Source organism: Myotis lucifugus, unplaced genomic scaffold, assembly GCF_000147115.1.
Source record: "Myotis lucifugus unplaced genomic scaffold, Myoluc2.0 scaffold_26, whole genome shotgun sequence".
In the NCBI taxonomy this organism is placed as follows: domain Eukaryota; kingdom Metazoa; phylum Chordata; class Mammalia; order Chiroptera; family Vespertilionidae; genus Myotis; species Myotis lucifugus.
Genome location: NW_005871074.1, coordinates 8214764 through 8236275, shown reverse-complemented (window position 1 = coordinate 8236275; position 21512 = coordinate 8214764). Strand labels below are relative to the sequence as shown.

Here is a 21512-nt window from a genome sequence, read left to right as displayed (position 1 = left end):
CCTATTAAAGGTTGGGGTAACTGAAAGCATCAGTAGGGCAGGAGCAAGAAAAAAATTGTTGAACATCTACTTCTGTGTAAGACACTGTGTTCAACAGTTCTCTTGTATATTTTCTTATGCAGTCCTCTTAGCAGCAGCATTATAAAGTACATACCATTGTTATTCTTACGTTTCAGGTAAGTTAATAGAGTCTCAAATCTTATTGTATACCCTCTCCTCTAGTACCATCATTTATATAAAAAGGGTGTTGGACTAGTAATCTCTGCAGATTTAATAATCTATAACTGATTCTATGAGGGAGATTAAAGAAACACATATTTTCCAAGAGGGCCAAGCCTTCTTAAATAAAACAATGCCTGTCTGTGTCTGTGCCTCCAGAGGATGCTAAGATATATTATGTGAGATTTGTGACTCTTCAGTTCTCTCCCCTTAGAAAAGCATCCTTTTGAGGTTATATAAAGACCTTCACATTTAATTACTATATGAGAACCTGCTAATTTCACCTTTTTATAGGATGCAAATGAAAGCACAGTTTATACCTCATCTATATTTCAAAGGACATATTTAAATTTAGTTTTATGAATTAATCTAGTCTGGTCTGGTACCTCCTGAGCAGTCTTCAAGTGGAGGAAAAATTGATTTTGTTTGTATTATTTGTGGCAACCAGAAATCTCAGAATTTAGGTTTTAAAAATATCTATTCTGATTATATTTCAAATTTTCTTTTTTTCTTCGGTAGTTTTTTAAATAATAAGCTTTCTTGAGCTATGATTTACATACTATAAGATTCACCCTTTTAAAATGTGCAATTCAGTGATTTGAGTATAATTATAGAGTTGTGTGGCCACCACCACTATCTAATTTTAGAACATTTTGATCAACCAAAAAGAAATCCCATATCTCTTAGCAGTCACTACCCATTCCTTCCCTTGTCCCCTAAGCAGCCACTAATTACTTCCTACTGCTACAGATTTGCCTTTTTTGGACATTTCAGATAAATGGAATACACTATGTGATCTTTTGTGTCTGGGTTCTTTCACTTAGCACAGTGGTTCTCAACCTTCCTAAAGTCGTGACCCTTTAATACAGTTCCTCATGTTGTGGTGACCCCCAACCATAAAATTATTTTCATTGCTACTTCATCACTGTAATTTTGCTACTGTTATGAATCGTAATGTAAATATCTGATATGCAGGATGTATTTTCATTGTTACAAATTAAACATACATAATTAAAGCATAGTGATTAATCACAAAAACAATATGTAATTATATATGTGTTTTCCGATGGTCTTAGGCGACCCCTGTGAAAGGGTCGTTTGACCCCAAAGGGGTCACGACCCACAGGTTGAGAACCGCTGACTTAGCATAATGTTTTAGAGGTTTATCTGTGTTGTGGTGTGTTTTAGTACTTCATTCCTTATTATTGCAAAATAACATTCTATTGTATGGCTGTGCTGTACAGGTTTAAATGAAGTAGTTTTCTGAAAATCAAAAAACACAGCATAAAACTTAATTTTGTTATGTAGCACACATGATGCCTGTGAAGCATTTTGTGTTGCTTATTATCTAAACTGCTTTAAAATTTGCCTTGATTTTATATAGTAATCATTGGTTTCTATATTATTATTAGTCAGATTCTTACCATTGGAAGTGTATTCTTAAAGGTTTTCTTACATAAAATTTCACCCTTAAAATTCTTTGCAGGAGCATGTTGAAAGATGTTTGGCCCTAGCTGGTTTGGCTCAGTGGATAGAGTGTCGACCTGCGGACTGAAGGGTCCCGGGTTCGATTCTGGTCAAGGGTACATGCACGGGTTGCGGGCTCATGCAGGAGGCAGCAGATCAGTAATTCTCCCTCAGTATTATCTCTCTCATCTATCTCTCCCTCTCCCTTCCTCTCTGAAATCAATAAAAATATATTCAAATCCTATCTAATAAAGAGGGAATATGCAAATTGACCATCATGCCATCACAGCGCCCACAGCAGAGGCAGGGTTTTCGTAACACAAGATGGCTGCACCCACAGCAGATGCCGAGTTCCCGTAATGAGCCTTAAGGAGCAATCAGCAGGGACCTGAGGCTGCGTGACACTGGGCCAGGGCAGGGAACCTGAGGCTGCGCCCCCAGCCCGGTGGGGCTTGACGGGGGACCTCAGACTGCACCCCCCACCCCCAACCCTGGCACCGGACCAAGGGACCTGAGGCCACGCCCCCTGCCCAATGGAGCTTGACATGGGACCTCAGGCCGCACCCCTGGCCTGGTGGGGTTTGACGGGGGACCTCAAGGTATGCTCCCATCCTGGTGCTGGGCCGGGGAACCTCAGGCCACACCCCTCCACCCTGGCGCCAGAGGACCTGAGGCCACACCCCCTGCCCAACGGGGCTTGACGTGGGGCCTCAGGCTGCACCCCCCGCCTAGTGGGGCTTGACAGGGAACCTCAAGGTGTGCCCCCCATCCTGGTGCTGGGCCGGGGGACCTTAAGCCACACCCCCCACCCTGGCGCCAGGTGACCTCAGGCCGCACCCCCGGCCCGGCAGGGCTTGACGGGGGCCCTGAAGCTGCACCCCCCACCCGGCGGGCCTTGACAAGGGTGGGGCTGGCTGGGTCTGGATCTCGCCCAGTGGGGGTGGGGCCAGCTGGGTCTGGGTCTTGCGTGATTTTGAGGCACCGTGGGTGGGCGGGGACTTGACTCTGGGTCCCGCAGCGCACCCCAGACTCTGACAGGAGGAAGATTTTCTTTTTTTTTTTTTAAATCTTTATTGTTCAGATTACATTTGTTCCTCTTTTTTTCCCCCCCATAACTCCACTCCTCCCAGTTTACGCCCCACCCTCCGCCCTCACTCCCCACCCACTGTCCTCATCCATAGGTGCACGATTTTTGTCCAGTCTCTTCCCGTATCTCCCATTCCCCTTTCCCTCCCAAGAATAGTCAGTCCATTCCCTTTCTATGTCCCTGATTCATTATAATCACCAGTTCATTCTGTACATCAGATTATTTATTCACTTGATTCTTAGATTCACTTGTTGATAGATGCATGTTTGTTGTTCACAATTTGTATCTTTACCTTTTTCTTCCTCCTCTTCTTAAAGGAAACCTTTCAGCATTTCGTATAATACTGGTTTAGTGGTGATGAAGTCCTTTAGCTTTTCCTTATCTGTGAAGCTCTTTATCTGACCTTCAATTCTGAATGATAGCTTTGCTGGATAAAGTAATCTTGGTTGTAGGTTCTTGGTATTCAGCACTTTGAATATTTCTTGCCATTCCCTTCTGGCCTGCAAAGTTTCTGATGAGAAATCAGCTGACAGTCGTATGGGTATTCCCTTGTAGGTAATTGAGTCTCTTTCTCTTGCTGCTTTTAAGATTCTCTCTTTGTCTTTTGCTCTTGGCATTTTAATTATGATGTGTCTTGGTGTGGTCCTCTTTGGATTCCTTTTGTTTGGGGTTCTCTGCGCTTCTTGGACCTGTAAGTCCATTTCTTTCACCAGGTGGGGGAAGTTTTCTGCCATTATTTCTTCAAATAGGTTTTCATTATCTTGCTCTCTCTCATCTTCTGGCACCCCTATAATTCTCATATTTGTACGCTTGAAGCTGTCCCAGAGGCTCCTTACACTATCTTCGTATTTTTGGATTCTTTTTTCATTTTGCTTTTCCGGTTGGGTGTTTTTTGCTTTTTCGCATTTCAAATCTTTGACTTGATTCTTACGCTGGTCTGCTATTGGGTGTCTGTATAATATTCTTTATTTCAGTCCATGTATGCTTAATTTCTAGTTGGTTCTTTATCATAGCATCGAGGGTCTCATTAGTTTTCGTGAGGCTCTCATCAAGTTTATTGGCTGCTTCTAGCACATTATTGTAAGCCCTCAAAATTGCGTTTTTTAGCTCTATATCCTCCATTTCTGTCATGTTTTTTTGTCTCCGCATTTTTTATGCTTTCTTGGTGCACCCCCTTGTGGTCTTTGTGCGCAGTCTTGTTCTAGTTGAGCCTTGATTTTTTTAGCTAATACTGAGGGATTTGACCACCAGGCCGACTGGCTGTGGGAATCAGCTGTGGGAAAACTTCTGTCCTCTGGGGAGGTGCTAATCTAGCCTTTGCCTGAGGCAATCGGCAAATGGCTCTGCGCAGGGCTTGGGCGGGGCGGGATCAACAGGGCGGGTGGAGGGAGCAGTTATGGCTGCTCTCAGTCCCGTTCCCAGAGGCTCTGCTTCTCAGAACCCCAGCAACGGCTGCAAACCTCGGAGAGAAAGCTGCCCTCTAGTTTCAACTGATGCCAGACAATCCCGCTTCTCCCGTTTGAGTCTGAGTCCCTAGAGACTCGCCCGGATCTGGAGCTCAGTCTGAGACTCCCTCCTGATTGAAAACAACAACCGCGCCCTCAGCCACCAGCCCGCTTTGCGCGCCCACCTCGGTACCTTTATATTTTCCACACTGCGCCTCCTCTGAGCCTCGGTATGCTGTTCTCTTTCCTTCTAGTTGAAGAGTCTCTCCTCAGCCAGCTTTCCTGTGGTTCTGGGTGATGTCCGTTCCGTCTTTTAGTTGTATTTTTGAAGTGGTTGTTTGCGGCAGCAATCTCAGGTGTTTACCTATGCCGCCATCTTGGTCTCTCAGGAGGAAGATTTTCATATACATTTTACTAATTTTTTTTCATCTCTGACACTTCTATTATAGAAAAAGCAAAATTAAAAGATTTCCTCTAATCAATCCCCTTTTAATGTGCACGAATTTCGTGCACCAGGCCACTAGTAATAATAATAATAAAAGTTAATTTTAAAAAAAAGATGTTTGGATCACATGTCTATTTTAAGTTGTATTTCATTGTTTAGGTCTCATTTTAAATTTAAAAATGAAATGCTTTTTCTCTTTATAACAATACAAAAATATATATGGTCAGAAGTGAGAGGTGTCCATAGTTTGTCCTCCAGATATGTAAGTACTATTAAGAGTTTGAGAGTAATTCTTTTTCTCTGCATAGTGTAAGTGTAGTTAATAGATATGAAAATAAACATTTTTATTGAGTTTTAAATGGTATCACATTATACCCATTGTAACTTTTGATCATAATATATTTTTTAAGTTTAAAACTGGATGGTTTTACCTTTATATTATCTTTCTTATATAAAAACATTTCCTCAACATTTTTCTATTGGAAAATTTAGTCCATTATTCAGAGAGAGAAATGCTTATTTCTCAATCTTTCAGGTCTTTCAGTTTTACACTTTTATTTTATGGTTTTCCAGACAGCAGGAAGCAAAGTACTAACAAAGAGGCACATAGTTTCATTTTTTTCATCCATAGTAAATGATTTTTTTAAATATATTTTATTGATTTTTTACTGAGAGGAAGGGAGAGAGATAGAGAGTTAGAAACATCGATGAGAGAGAAACATCGATCAGCCGCCTCCTGCACATCTCCCACTGGGGATGTGCCCGCAACCCAGGTATATGCCCTTGACCGGAATCGAACCTGGGACCTTTCAGTCCTCAGGCCGATGCTCTATCCACTGAGCCAAACCGGTTTCGGCATAAATGATTTAATAGATGAAATAGTTGAAAATAAAGAGTAAAATGAGTTTGGGTTATATATTAGTTTTAGTTTTTAACTATCAAGTCCTTTGGGATTGTCTGTTTGCTTCTGAATAAATAATTCTGAATCTTGGAAACAGATTATGTCCTATGATCTTTCAACCCTGTAACTCATCACCCTATCCTTCAAACTCACCTATTAGTTTAGGTCAGGGGTGGGCAACCTTTTTGTGAGTGTGTGCGAAAACCAGCAAAATCCCTGACTCAAAAATTCTTCTGTGTGCCAACCCTAATTTTTTGAGAACATGTTACACCTACTTGATATCTCTTAAGGTGTATGTATGTGAAAAACCTTGAAGAAATAATAAAATTTATTCGAACGACAAAAACACAGTATATGATGATGAAAAATACATTTATTTTTTAATGTATACATGTACACTGATAGTCCGACAGAAAACTTTATGACTCCGTTTGATATTATCAGTGGGACTTTTGCTGCTGCATCACTGATGACAGATTTTACATCAGGTTTATATTTCGTGACCTTCAGAGTTATGCACGAGCTACTACTTTCATCCGTCAGGCTACTCCAATTATGAGACTTAACAAAATTCATCACTGAGAACAAAGATTCACAAGTGTATGTGGATGAAACCAAAACACTGGTCGGATCTAGGAAGGCAGGGAGAGTTAAGGCAGAGGCATAGAAATTGCTCTTCCCCTCTCTCGTCAATCCATGTCTATGGTCTTTAAGATAACTTGTTATGTAAAATTATTTATTTATCTAAGATGCACCTACACTGAATTTATCTGAAAAATAAAAAAGTCGATATTAAGGAAAAAATTGTAAATGGAAGATTATAAGAGAGGGTTTCGCATGCCAGCAAAAGTTACTGGTGTGCCATGTTTGGCACGTGTGCCAGGGGTTGCCCACCCCTGGTTTAGGTTATATTTCTGTTTTTGTCCCTCAATACCTTTGGACTTTTCATAAACCTTCTTTGATTAATTATAATAGAATCTGTGCGTCACTCTTCTTTCTCAGATTAAAAGATACGGAAATCCGAATTGTGTATGTTTTCTCTTAGAGGCTACTTTTCATATAAAATTTTAATTTGGTTTCAAAATTCCTTATATAATCTGTTTAATGTCTAATAAAATTAAAATTCTTCAAATCTAAGGTTTAATAGATTTCAGATAACTTAGTTCAATTTAGGCATAATACCTACATTTTTCTAGTCAGGATCTGCTTGTTGTCTCTCTCTCTCTACCTGAATTATCTTGGATTCCCCCAAAAGATCAGTTTCTATGTTTCTCAGTTGACCTGAGACTTTCTCTAGAATAGTGTTTTTCAAACTATGTTTGGTAAAGGACTAGTTTTTTTGTTGTTGTTGTTTTTCATTTCTAGTCTACCATGGACCAATATTTCTATCAAATACATTAAAATTAACTATTAGAGAAATGATAGGCCTCCTTCTCCAAAAAATACAGAGTATAAGATCTCTAATTATGTGCCACAGCAATGTCAAATTATCATAGGTTCTAGATGCCCACTTTTAACTTTTGTGCTTATTTTGTCACAGACTGGCTTATTCTGGTAACCACATTTTCGGAGTAGCACTACTCTGCAGCAACTCTTCTCAGATGTTTTGGTCCCAGGGTCCCTTTTATTCTTAAAATTTGAGGACTCCAAGAAGCTTTGTTTATATTGGGTTATATCTATTACTATTTATTTTACTTTAAGTGTTTACTTAAGTGTTTACTAATTTATTTTAGAAGAACTCACTATACGTTATTGTGTTTTGATGAAAAATAACTGTTTTCACAAACAAATTAATGAGAATGGTATTTTTACTTTTTAAAAAATCCCCACATGAGGATGTTTATTGATTTGAGAGAGAAGAAGGGGAGGGAGTAGGGAAAGAGGGAGGAAGAAAAATATGAGATAGAAATATCCATCAGTTGACTCCCATACATGCCCCGGACAGGGATCAAACCTGCAACGTAAGTATGTGCTCTGCCTGGGAACCTGCAACATTTTGGTAGTATGGGACAATGCTCTAGTCAACTGAGCCACCAGACCAGGGCTGTTTTACATTTTTATAAATCTCTTTAATGTCTGACTTAAGTGAAGACACTAGATTTTTTATCTGCTTCTTTATTCAGCTGTTCTGACTTCTTGTTTTGGTTGAAGTATTTAAAGTTAATTTGGCCTCACACAGATATGTACATGTAAATGGAAGAGTACTTTATTGTTTAGTAGCCTTTTCATAGAATTGTGGATATATTTCTTTGTTTTTACACCAAAATGCAACAGATGGTGTGTTAATTACAGTGTGGAATTTGAAATCATATTGATAAACTTTTTGTACTTTGTTACATTAAAACCCATTGGTTCTGTCTTGCACTTTGAATGGATCTTTAACCTTTCATGATTTTGTAACATCATATATAGATTGGCCATTTAAAAATATTGGTTAACTAAGTCATACATGCCTTTCAAATGTTGACACACTTCTTTATAGATATTTTAAAAAATCACATTAGGCTCTAGCCGGTTTGGCTGAGTGGATAGAGTGTCGGCCTGCAGACTGAAAGGTCCCAGGTTCGATTCCGGTCAAGGGCATGTACCTTGGTTGCGGGCACATCCCCAGTAGGAGGTGTGTAGGAGGCAGCTGGTCCTATTTCGCTCTCATCGATGTTTCTGGCTCTCTATCCCTCTCCCTTCCTCTCTGTAAAAAATCAATAAAATATATATATTTTTAAAAATCACATTAGTTAACAGAAATTTTTATTTCATCTGGAAATTATTTGATTATTGGGAAGTTGGAAAACTAATTAGTGGCAGAATTTTTTCAAAATTCTACTTTTTACTTGAAAGACCACATTTTATTATTGCCAACAAATGTCCACTTTCCTTGAAGTGACAAACTTGCTTTTTTTCATTTTTGAAGAAATGTCTGCCAGATGCTCAAGTTCAAATAACCATATTTCTTCTGTTAGTCATTCTTTCAAGTAAAAAGGTTATTCTGTGTAAAAGTGGCCAGTTCACCTTGCAGCAACACAAACAATCATATAAGTACTTTTCCTCTAGATAACTGTCATATATATAAAAAATGCTTTATGCCTTCTTCCCATTTCGTCACACATAATATTAAAAAGATAGGTATTGAGATTTAATTAAATTAATCATTTTTACTGCTTCATGAAGGACATGAAGTAAATCTGGCTTTTTTTTTTTAACTGCCAGTATATGGCTGTGAAGAATATGGTACTAGTTTGTTGTCACTCATTGCCTCTATTTGTGCTAAGATGCCAGCACTCTTATCTGCCATTGCTTTTGCAATATAGATGCAAATGTCAGCATAGTAAAAAGATAGGTAACTTCTCAGTATTTTTATGAAGATAGTTTGACCTCACAGGATCCCTAGAAGAGTCTTAGTAGCCTCTCCTATTTTAACCCCAGGTTTGTATACCACACTTTTACACAGTTAGAAAAGCAATTTGACCAGTAGTTGGCTTTTAGAAGTCCAGGAAAGATGTTATACATTTTTTGAAGGAAAATTTATTTATCTAACTCAGATTTGTTTGTAAAAAGTTTTGAGGCAAGTAAAAATAAACTGCAACCAACATAAATCTGATAATTAGCAGAATTTATGATTTTCTTTTAAACCTTGATATACTAATTTTAATCATTTGGGGTGATTTTTGTAATAACTATTAGGTGTATAATTGGTCAATATTGGATTACATCTTTGGACAACCCAAAACTACAATTTTCATTTGTGTGTGTGTGTGTGTGTGTTGACTCTTGTCATTTTTTATTTGATGATCTAAGGGAAGAAGAGTTACATGCTTTAAAAAATTTTGTAGCACATGGGTTGAAAATCGCTGACCTAGGTTATAGACGAGATAAATTGTCCTCAAACAGGATCTTCGTCCATGTGAAGGCATTTTCCATACAGCTGGCATGTTTGTAAACGTGAGGCCCCCTCCTACCAAGCCACCACTAGATACCTAGAACGCTGGTGTCATTCCGTCCCAGAGGTCGTGGGCAATCTCCATGCCGGCATCCGGCTCCCTCCGCACGTATGCCTGCCAGGGTCTGAGAGTAGGCCTCCTTTGTTGCCTCCAACAGCACAAATCCTCCAATATAATAAAAGCCTAATATGCAAATCCACTGAATGGCGAAATGACCGGTCGCTATGACATGCGCTGACCACCAGGGGGCAGACGCTCAATGCAGGAGCTGGCCCCAGCCTGCAGGCCCCAGGCCAGCCAAAGCTGGTGCCAGCGGGGGCCCCGCAGGTTGCCCCGCAGAGGGAGGCGACCAGCGATGGCGGTGGGAGCGGGGCTGGCAAGCAGGCGGTGCCAGGCCAGCCAAAGCAAGTGCCAGCGGGGCCCTCCCACAGATTGGCCCTGACCACTGGCCAGGCCTAGGGACCCTACCCATGCACGAATTTCGTGCACCAGGCCTCTAGTATGTACAGAAGAAAAAAGGATGTGCTTGAAATGTGTTTGAAGGTTTTACAGAAAAATGTTTGAGGAACTGACATGTGTTTTAACTACTGCCATTGAAAGTATGCTAAGTTGTCATGTCAAGCGAACATTTCCTTTTGCAGAACTACAGCTTTTAATGGGAATAATACTAGGGAACCAGCTTCAGTTCATGTTTTTTGCAAAGTATATGTGCATGCATATGTTCTGAAATGGTTAATAAGGATTTTTACTTTCAGGTGCCCGGGAATATCACGTCCAATTTTTTAGCAACCAACCAGAGAGGGCATGGGTACATGAAAAACGGGTACGAGAGTATAAAGGTCATAAACAATATGAAGAATTACTGGCAGAGGCAACCAAACAAGCCAGCAATCACTCTGAGAAACAAAAGGTAATTGACAACATGTTAACATTATCAATCAAATATAGTTTTTAAAGGACTTCATAATTTAGTAGAACTTTTAATACTTGAATTCAGACAATTGTTAGAATGACTTGTTCTTTTCATTCCTTGTATTCCAATTTAATAACTTACTTTGTCAGTAGTTTTGTAAGTGATATAGTACTATTAAAAACTTGACCTGTCTACTCAGTATAATGTTGGATTCTATTTTGAATTGAATTAACATATATAAGTCTAGTAGATGCTAGTGAAATATGGATTTTGCCAAGGATTTTTATTATTTTTTCTATTTTAACATCTTTCCATACTTGTTCTTCATTCTTATTTAGCAAAATTTTTATGAACATAAAGTTTTAAAAATATTTCGTATCTATTGTGAGAGAGGCAATGCTTGTATTTAATCTTCATAAAATTTAAATGAGGTAGATACTATTATTATTGTTTCTTTTTTTTTTTAAATACATTTTTATTGATTTTTTACAGAGAGGAAGGGAGAGAGATAGAGAGTTAGAAACATCGATGAGAGAGAAACATCGATCAGCTGCCTCCTGCACATCTCCTACTGGGGATGTGCCCGCAACCCAGGTACATGCCCTTGACTGGAATCGAACCGGGGACCTTTCAGTCTGTAGGCCGATGCTCTATCCACTGAGCCAAACCGGTTTCGGCTATTATTCTTGTTTCTACAGATGAAGAAATCGAGACAGAAAGCTTAATTGGTTCAACTCAGGTCACACAGGTGATGAACCAAGAAACATGTTTGATGTGGTGGTAGATATTTTAGAATTTTGACATAAACTTGTGATACTCTGTCTGGTTGAGATATTTAAATATTTTTAAAAATATTTTTTATTGATTTTTAGAGAGGAAAGGAGAGGGATAGATAGATAGAAACATCAATCATAGAGAAACATCATCAATCGACTGCCTCCTGCATGCCCCCCACCGAGGATCGAGCTTGCAGCCTGGGCATGTGCCCTGACCAGGAATCGAACCAGTGATCTCTTGGTTCCTGGGTTGATGCTCAACTGCTGAGCCATACTGGGTGGGCTGGTTGAGATTTTTAAACTCAACTAATTAATTTTAGTGTGGGTCTCTTGTGATTCAGAAATTTGTCATATTTTTACACTTTAAAAACTAAAATTGATCACAGGATTTTGATTAATTTTATCCCACTTAACATTTTACAGATTTATACATCAGTGTTTGACATACACTATAACATTTCATGGTTTCTTTAGCTAATTTCTGGCTACCTCAGTCAGAAATTAACCCCCTGGATAATTTTTAATTGCTTTGGTCATCTCACATGGCTATTTAGAGTTTTCTTACCTGTCTGCCAATCCGAAGTTTTTTTTTTAATCAACCCTGGACATAGATACCTATGAAAACTGATTCAGGTTTACTTTTTCTCATACATTTCTGCTTTACTATGTCTTGTCAACTTACATTTGTTCCTCAGGGCTCTCTCCTTTCTCTCCCCATTCTGCCCCTGTGTACATTATGTTACAAACTGGCAGCACAGCTTCAAATGCTGGCTTCAAGTGCCCGTTAGCTTTGTTGTGATCTTTGTAGCACCCTGCAGCTGTAGGGGTATCATTCTTTTTTTAAAAAATTAAATAAATAAATAAATAAATATATAATTGATTTTAGAGAGTAAGGGAGACGGAGAGATGGAAACATCAATGATGAGAGGGAATCATAGATGGATGCCTCCTGCATGCCCCCTACTGGGGATTGAGCCTGCAACCGGAGCATGTGCCCTGACCAGGAATCTAACCGTAACCTCTTGGTTCATAGGTCGATGCTCAACCATGAGCCACGCCGGGGAATTACTACTAACTTTTTATGAAGAGTGGTCACCAAAGGGGGATTTATAAAAGGGAGTAGACCTGCATGTCATCCAATAGTAATACCAATTTACCCAAGTTATAAAGTAAGAACATTTCATTGATTTGACTGAAGAACCTGAAGATATTTATGTATACCTAGAAAGATGACAGGCTCACATGGGAAATACCTTGTGGTTTAAATGCACTTGTTAGCTTGGAGTGTGTCTGATAATGCCTATATCTCTCTTTAAAGATTCGGAAACCCCGACCACAGAGAGAACGTGCTCAATGGGATATTGGCATTGCCCATGCAGAGAAAGCATTGAAAATGACCCGAGAGGAAAGAATAGAACAGTATACTTTTATCTATATTGATAAGCAGCCTGAGGAGTCTTTATCCCAAGCGAAAAAGAATGTTGCTTCCAAAGCAGAAGTTAAAAAACCCCGGAGACCAAGATCAGTGCTGAATACTCAGCCAGAACAGACCAATACAGGTGAGGTGGCCTCCTCACTATCAAGTACTGAGATTCGGAGACATAGCCAGAGGCGGCACACGAGTGTGGAAGAGGAAGAACCACCTCCTGTTAAAATAGCCTGGAAAACAGCAGCAGCCAGGAAATCCTTACCAGCTTCTATTACAATGCACAAAGGGAGCTTGGATTTGCAGAAGTGCAACATGTCTCCAGTTGTGAAAATTGAACAAGTGTTTGCTCTTCAGAATGCTACAGGAGATGGGAAATTTATCGATCAGTTTGTTTATTCAACAAAGGTACCTTCTTTTTTCATATCGTTGTATGGTTTTCCCCCCCTGGGAAATGGTATTTAATAAGTAGTTAACCTTGGCATTTAAAAAAGACACAACACCAGGTCATAATTTAAATATCCACTGCATTTGAAATGTACAGCCAGTTTACTCTGTTGCAGATGGGGCAAAAAAGACACAGGCAAAAAGACTGTGTTCTCCTCCCCCATCTTTTGTATTATCCCCATCTGAACTTGATTAATCTTTAGCTATGCAGCCAAAATTTAGCCTAGCTCCCTAAAGTCATGGAAAAAAACTGGGCAATTTGCCTGTTTCTAAGTTTGTATAGTTAAATTTTCTTAGTTGAAAAGTGTGCTTCTTATTAAATCATTTTGTCAGTTATCTGAATTAACCTTTGTAATAATTGTACCCACTAATCAGTTCAGCACATCTCAATACTTAAGTTCAGCAAAGAAAGAATTCAGAGCTAAGAAACTCAAATTATAAGAGAAACTTCATTTGGAAAGTCACAGAGATAGAAAAGGTGATTCAGGTGGGCTTGAAGGGCTCAGGAAACAAGTTACAGAGGCAAAAGAAGGGGCCTTGGAACTTAGCAAAAAGAAAGGTGGAGAGCAGGTGCCTGGGGGAAGGAGAGGGTGGGGAAAGGTGCTGGCTGGTGCTGGGTGCTAGGTGCAAGCAATCTGTTCGGTTGCACCAGCAATTTTGTTAAGTTCATGTTGGCTTGGGATAGCTAATGTATTTTAGAGAAATACCAGAACTTACGTTAGTTCTTTAACTGTGGTGATAGCTTGGGTATGGGGTGAAAATAGCTTCTTGGAACTGAATGTCTCTATCAGCCAGCTCCAGGCCTCCATTTAGTGTACTTATACTTTAGTTTTAATACTTTAAAAATCTTTCATAAAATTATAATACTTATTCCATAGACCTCTTCACTACCTCCCACCAGTACCACAATCGTGGGCTTGTGAATTTGAGTTGGTGCCCCTTGGATGTATATTTTTAAAGAAATCTCTATTTCCTAACATTGTCATATGGACATTAAAATAATTAAATATAGGTATGCTTTATTATTGATATGTTTCCCTACAGAAAAGTGTAAGGTCCTCTGCCTGTTTCTGCCTTTAGGTGCAACTGATTTCATTAAGGCTAAACTGCTTGGAAAAACTTAAGTTACAGTTCAGTTCCCACGTGGTTCTGCTGATAGCTTTGGTTTTTGTTTGTTTGTTTGTTTGTTAAATATATTTTATTGATTCTTTATAGAGAGGAAGGGAGAGGGATAGCGAGTTAGAAACATCGATGAGAGAGAAACAGCGATTCAGCTGCCTCCTGCACACCTCCTACTGGGGATGTGCCCGCAACCAAGGTACATGCCCTTGACCGGAATCGAACCTGGGACCCTTCAGTCCACAGGTCGATGCTCTATCCACTGAGCCAAACCGGTTAGGGCCTGTTGATAGCTTTGAATGGCAAATGAGCACTCTATATCTGTTTTGAATGCAGATCGGCTCCATTAGCGGAGCTAGTTTTTTATCTGCTTTTAGATGCACAGATCAAATTTTTGTAACCCTCTCCAAAGAGTGCTGTGTAAATGAAATTTGAGATAAAACTGACCTTTTATAAATGAAAGCTTATAAAAAGATATATATACATATTTATAAATCACTCCTTTTTTTTCAATGCGTTAAAAATACCTAAACCTGTCTGTTCCAAATTGCTTATTGGGTGCACATTTTGGTCACCATGAATGGCATGTTTCTGTATCTATGGATGTTCTTGTCTTTCAAGATGTGTTGAAAGTTTCAGCTGTCTAGTAGAGTACTTTACCAAATGAAGATGCCTAGAGTTCTCTTACTGTGACATGAGTAAAGGGAGAGACTGTTCAGACTAGAAAATACTTTGTTTTTTACAGAAAATTATGTGATACACATATATTTTTTAGTGATATTCATCATCTGGACTTAGACATACACGTTTTTTTCTACATTATCTCATTGTACATTTTGGAATACACCCTGATGACTTTTAATAAAATTGTTCTGATAATGACTCAGATAATTAGCTGCAATCAAGGCCATATAAAATTCAAGCAAATTATAATCTTTAGCTATATTTTAAAGTCTTTATTGTTGAAAGTATTACATTTTTCCCGATACCTATTTTTTATTTGCCTTATTTTGAAGGGAATTGGTAACAAAACGGAAATAAGTGTCAGGGGACAAGACAGACTTATAATTTCTACACCAAACCAGAGAAATGAAAAGGCAACTCAGAATGTATCATCTCCTGAAGCAACATCTGGTTCTGCAGGTGGGTATGAATGAAGAGTATATTGATCCATTTTGAGGTCATAGTTCTGCTCTACTATAACATGGTAGCTATGTTCCTAAGAAACTTTAAGTGATCAAAATCTAATTTTATTTTTAAAAAATCAAACTATAAAAGCAATTATTTCAATAGGAAAGAATGGTTTAGGGCAGTGGTGGCGAACCTATGACACGCATGTCAGAGGTGACACGCGAACTCATTTTTTTGGTTGATTTTTCTTTGTTAAATGGCATTTAAATATGTAAAATAAATATCAAAAATTTAAGTCTTTGTTTTACTATGGTTGCAAATATCAAAAAATTTCTATATGTGACACGGCACCAGAGTTAAGTTAGGGTTTTTCAAAATGCTGACACGCCGAGCTCAAAAGGTTCGCCATCACTGATTTAGGGGCTAGAGAGCTTATAGTAACAGTTATTTTTCCTACAGGAATTTAAATAATGGTGTTACCAGCAAGATGACAAGACTTCAGTTCTTGTCTTCTTGAAGGAAAGATTTCAATCAAGAGACAAAGTGTAGAAAAGCAAGCAAGAATTTGAATGCAGCAAAAATATATTTAGTGCAGTGAAACAAGGAAGGGCATAGAAGAAGCAATAAGAGAGCCTAGTCAGAGAAAAGGGGGCCTTGGGGACAGGTTCAGAGGTTTAGCCTGAGCTGCTGCTGCCCATTGCTCTCCTAGTTACAAGTCTCATGGGGTCCCTTAGAAGTTGGTGATACATGCCTGTGGGGGAAAAGAAGGGGAAGGGAGTGGCCCAGACCATGCTTCCTGGAGAACGAGCTCCATGGGACCTTCATTTTCAGGGGGTTAGGGGAAGTCTTAGGGACAAAATGGAACCAGAATGTTACCAGACCTTGGGTTCAGTAAATCCCAATACTTCAGTTTGGCAAAGAAAGAATTCAGAGCCAAGAAGCTCAAATTATAAGAGAAACTTCATTTAGAAAGTCACAGAGATAGCAAAGGTGAGTCAGGTGGGCTTCGAGGGCTCAGGAAATGAGTTACAGAGGCAAAAGAAGGGCCCTTGGAACTTAGCAAAAAGAAAGGTGGAGAGCAGGTGCCTGGGGGAAGGAGAGGGTGGGGAAAGGTGCTGGCTGGTGCTGGGTGCTAGGGGGTGTTTTATCTGCTCTCTAAAGGTGGGGATCTTAGGGGAGTATCTCAATAGACTATTCATCAGCTTTCCAGGTGTGTCCTTTCCGGGTCAGTCTCCACTGATTTTCAGTGCAAGGGCCCGGGGTCATTAGTTGTTGCATCTGTTCATGATGTCAGATATGGTGTAGCTTAGTCTGGTTTTGGTGCTTTTCTGGGCCTGGAGCTGAAGCACAACTGAGGCCTAAATGTCATCTCTAGTTTAACCAAAGCTCTGAGTCTGTGGTCAGCAGACCCTGAGGCTCTGCCTCCAAGAACATTTGATGCAGGTTAGAACCTCATTGTCCTGAGGGCTTAATGTGCTTAAGGGAGTGGTTGTGCAAGGGCTTGTATGGGAGTCATGTGAGGCTATCCTCTGGTCCCCTTGTTCCTCCTCTAAAGGAGTCTACCCCATGACTAGCAATGTGCCAGGGGAGGAAAGATGCGGGGGGGGGGGGGTCCGAACTGCACGACAAGTGATATGAAGGTCAGGAGGTCTAAACCTCATACCAGTGATTCGCTTGCTGGGAGAGGAGAGGTTACCCTGGGAGCAAGGTCCTCCTCTACAATAATTGTTTTTCCCACTTTTGCCCATTGCTAGGTACCTGGGGCTTTCCAACCTGGTGACCTACCGTACCTGGTCTATCATCCTTGCTCTGCTCATGCCTGTCTAACTGCCTACTACATATTTCAAAATACTGTGTAAAAAAATGAAATTATTATGTTGAAGGAATGAATAAATGGACTTAGATTTTACATTAATTAGCCATAATTGAAAATATTTGTTTCTTTCTTTGAACATTAAAATACTCTTTTGGCCTCAGCTCTCCATAATCAGTTTTATTGTCTTTCTTTACTTTAAACTGTTGGTGATTTATCTGAATTTAAATATGATACATAGACTAGGAGGATCTTTATTTAAACATCTATATTCTCCTAACTAGGGAGAAAGTAAATTCTTCATATAATATTAGACTGGTCTTAAATATTATACTTTTTTATTTTTTATTTTGTTATTATTATTTTTTAAATCCTCAAGGATATTTTTCTCGTTGATTTTTAGAGTGGAAGGGAGAGAGGAGGGGGAGAGAGAAACATTGATATGAGAGAGTCACATGCATTGGTTGTCTCCCACTCTCACCAGGGATTGAGCCTGCAACCGAGATGCGCGCCCTTGACCAGGAATCTAACCCAAGACCCTTTTATCCTCGGGCCAGTTCTCTCACCATTAACCCAAACTGGCCAGGACTTTTTAATTTTTTTAAAATCTCATCTGAGGATATTTTTCCATTGATTTTAGACTGGAAGGAAGGGAGGGAGAGAGAGACAGAGATAAACATTAAAGTGAGAGAGACACATCGATTGGTTGCCTCCTGCAATTACCCCGACCAGGGCTGGGGATCGAACCTACAACACAGGTATGTGTGTGCCCTTGACTGGGAATTGAACCTGAGAACCTTTGGTTTGCAGGCCAATGCTCAACCACTGAGCAACACTGGCCAGTCTATACTTGTATTTTTAATTGAGTTGATTTTTTTCCTTCTCAGCTACAGAACACTTTATTTTCATGTAGTCTTTTCATTGTAAGATTTAAGTTCTGCAATGGACTTTTTCTCTTTACTTTCTTATAAGAGAATGGTAAAGTGGAATTTTATCATTCTTTATATCTGGTAAAAATCCAGTTTCCTCCTTAGGCAAGCACATATAATTAGGCTGTAAATTAATGTTGGGACCTTAATATAGGGATGTGTTTTGTTTTTGTTTTTTTGTGTTTTTTTTATAATCCTCACTGGAGTATATTTTTCCATTAATTTTTTGAGAGAGTGGAAGGGAGGGGGAAAGAGAGAGAAATATCGATGTGAGAGAGACAAATCCATTGGCTGCCTCTCGCACCGCACCCTGACTGGGATCAAGTCTGCAACCAAGGTACATGCCGTTGAGTGGAATCAAACCCAGGACCCTTCAGTCCAAGGATTGACACTATCCACTGAGCCAAACAATTCAGGGCAGGATGAGTGTACTAAAGCTTTAACCTTGGCTTAAATTTGGTTACCGCTGTGTTGATAAGTGTATTTTGTCGTTTTAAATGACTATTTTGCTTCTTATAAAAATAACTTCAGTACAGGCATACCTAGTTTTATTGTGCTTCATTTCTTTTTTTGCACTTCACATATGTTGCATTTCTTCCAAATTGAAGGCAAGACCCTCCACCAGCCAAAAGATTACGACTCACTTTGTTGCGATGGTCTGGAACTGAACCCACAATATCTCTGAGGTATGCCTGTAGTTGAAAGTCAGAAAAAAGATTTTATTTTCCTCCAGAAACAAGTTATATCATCATCTCAACTGGTGTTAACTACCTAGGGAGAATTCCTAAGCCTTTTCCTAGTAAATTTCGGGGATACATAGAGTGTGTGGCACAGCTGCATTTCTATGGTTTGCAGAATTGTATTTGCATTTATACTAGGTTTCTAAGCTATTTTCCAAATCCAAAGATGGTTACCTCCTTTATCTTAGAATGTAAACATACTTTTTAGTGGTTTTAAAAGTAGTGGAATTTATGTGTTCTATGGGTAGCTTTCAGAATTTTAAGAAGCCGTGTTGCCTTATCTTCTATAAGACAATACCTCAAATATCTGTACTTTATGGAACAGTTATGTTGTCATCCTCAAAACAAGTAGAGATTTTTGTTTGTTTTAAGCAGTTCTGTTTTCATTTTCTTCTTCCCTAGTAGGTACTCGAACATTGATAAGTACACTAAAGTATGGATTTCTGGTATACTCAGGTGTCTATGAGGGCAGAATATCTGTTGTTTTGATAAACATTTTCATCAGTAAGAGTAAAGGAAGAGGTTAGCACCTTCATTTGTGACTTCTCTGCTAGAAATGATTAACTACAGCTCAGAAACAATATGTCATTATCAAACTACCTACTCCTTCCCCAAAACAAAGGTAGTGGGATCCTTCTTTGTTTTGGCCTTGAACTAAGGTGAGGGAATCTATTTACACATAGGCAAGAACAATGAAACAAAATAATATACAGGTGATATGAAGGCTTTACTGAAGCAGCTTCTGTCTGATTTTATAGGAAGTCTTAGCAGCTTTCTCCTTTGGTAAGTGAAAGATGATTATTATCTAGGAAGGACCATTTAGGTGGTCCAAGCACTGAAAAGATGGAGAACAGCTGCACTGAAGGTACCATTCCTTCTCAGGGTCACAGAATGAAATCATTCCTGACATAGTAGTCTTTCAAGTTGTGATCTACAATCTAAGTTTTATCCTTTCCAAAATGGGGTCCATGTGAGTCATCTTCTGTTTACTTTTAAAGAATTTTACTGTTTAAAAATCTCAGTAGCTTCTTGTACCATTTAACATGAAAGCACTTGAAAATTAGTTTCAACTAGTTTTCAATGATTAAGTATTTCTGTTATAACAAGTCCCTTGATAGTCACGTTAATAATTTGGTTTTGGTCAACATTTTTTGTGCATTTCCTACCTTTTCCCCTTTTGTTGTTAATAATATAACAATAGCAATACTTGTATTAAGTGCAGTAAGCACTGTTAAGCACTTACATATTGAATTAATTCATTTGTTAAAATGCAAAATATGTAGTACTGATTGAATTTTGAATCAGTATTTCCTAATGTCAACTGAGAATAAAGTCACTGTCATCCATCTCAATTCCTTCATCTCTTCAATTATAGATATGTAAATGTGTTCATCTGCTTTCAAGAAGACTAAACTATGTCTCTGCAACTTAGAAAAGCAGGGAATTTGGTCAGATCTTACATAAATGTCAAGCCATCCTTAAATGAGTTTTTATTTATTTGTTTAAATTATATTTTAGGCTCAGAAAAGAAGCAACAGAGAAGATCAATTAGAACTCGTTCCGAATCAGAGAAATCCACTGAGGTTGTGCCAAAGAAGAAGATCAAAAAGGAGCAGGTTGGCTTCCTACATGTAGAGAGTTAAAGCATTGTATTTGTAAATGTTGTGGCTTAATATTGGTACCTTAAAGAAAAACTTTCCCCACCCTGGGTTTCCTTTCTGGACTATCTTATGCTTCTGTCCTAGTGAATTCCACGGCCTTGCTTTAACCCAGCCATCCCTGTGATTCTGCTTCAAGCATTTTCACAGAACACAGTCAGGCTTTGGGAGATGGGAAGCCAGTGGTGCAAGACTTAAAGAAGTCCTCACATTTATTATGAAATTTCTGTTATAAGCAAAATGATTTCATGCTTTCATGATTTTTATTTGGAACCATCAGTGAGTTCCCTTTTTAAAATTTTTTATTTTATTTTTGTTTTAAGCTGCTGGTATGTATTTTTATTCTTTAAACAAATCAAATTAATTTAAGTACAAGAATTATATTTAAGAAACAGATGATCATAGATGATCTGGTTTTTCTGTTGGTATCACAGATTTTTTGGAATGTTATTTTCCCAATGGAATTGCACTCATCTGTTATTGGGTTATCAGATAAACATGTTTCAAGTGGGGTGAAGGAGGAGGAGGAGCATTTTGAAGGGGTTTAAACCAGTATAATCAATGTAGTGATATTCATATTAAATTACCTTTTCAAAGAAATTTTTAGAAACCATAATCCCTTTAATTAAACTTACAATCAGAATTTTTCTTAATTTATTAAACTGAAAAAATATCCATTTTTACAGCCCAGATAGCTGCTATTAAGCAGACAATTCTGAATAATATTAGTTCCAATAAGCTTTATATTTTTAAAACCACTTGATATGGAAGAGTGTGAAATTTCCTATTTATTTTCTTCATAATTTTAAACTTCCAAACTTAAAAGGTGACTTTGTGGGTGCTCTATGGTATCATCAAGCATGTAAAACAATTTTCCCAGAAATAGTTAACTAAAATTTTCAATAATTACTAATTTGTCATTCATTTATCATAATTAACTTTTATACTTAAGAAATCATATTCCAAAAAATCTTTTTAAGCTCTTGCAAACCTACAGTATTCATTACCAAAATGAAATTGTGATTTTGCTGGTTTCCAAATTCAGTCTGTGACCAGTC

The 21512-nt window shown here is 38.6% G+C and overlaps 1 protein-coding gene across 1 annotated transcript in view; it reads left to right on the top strand.

The window, feature by feature from the left end:
* The window catches only part of NSD3 (nuclear receptor binding SET domain protein 3), a 72363-nt gene that overhangs the window by 11405 nt on the left and 39446 nt on the right, over nt 1-21512 (top strand). Inside the window, 4 exon segments of the mRNA XM_014453628.1 lie at nt 10258-10412; nt 12510-13025; nt 15200-15326; nt 20315-20412. Of these exon segments, the coding sequence (XP_014309114.1) occupies nt 10258-10412; nt 12510-13025; nt 15200-15326; nt 20315-20412 (896 nt within the window).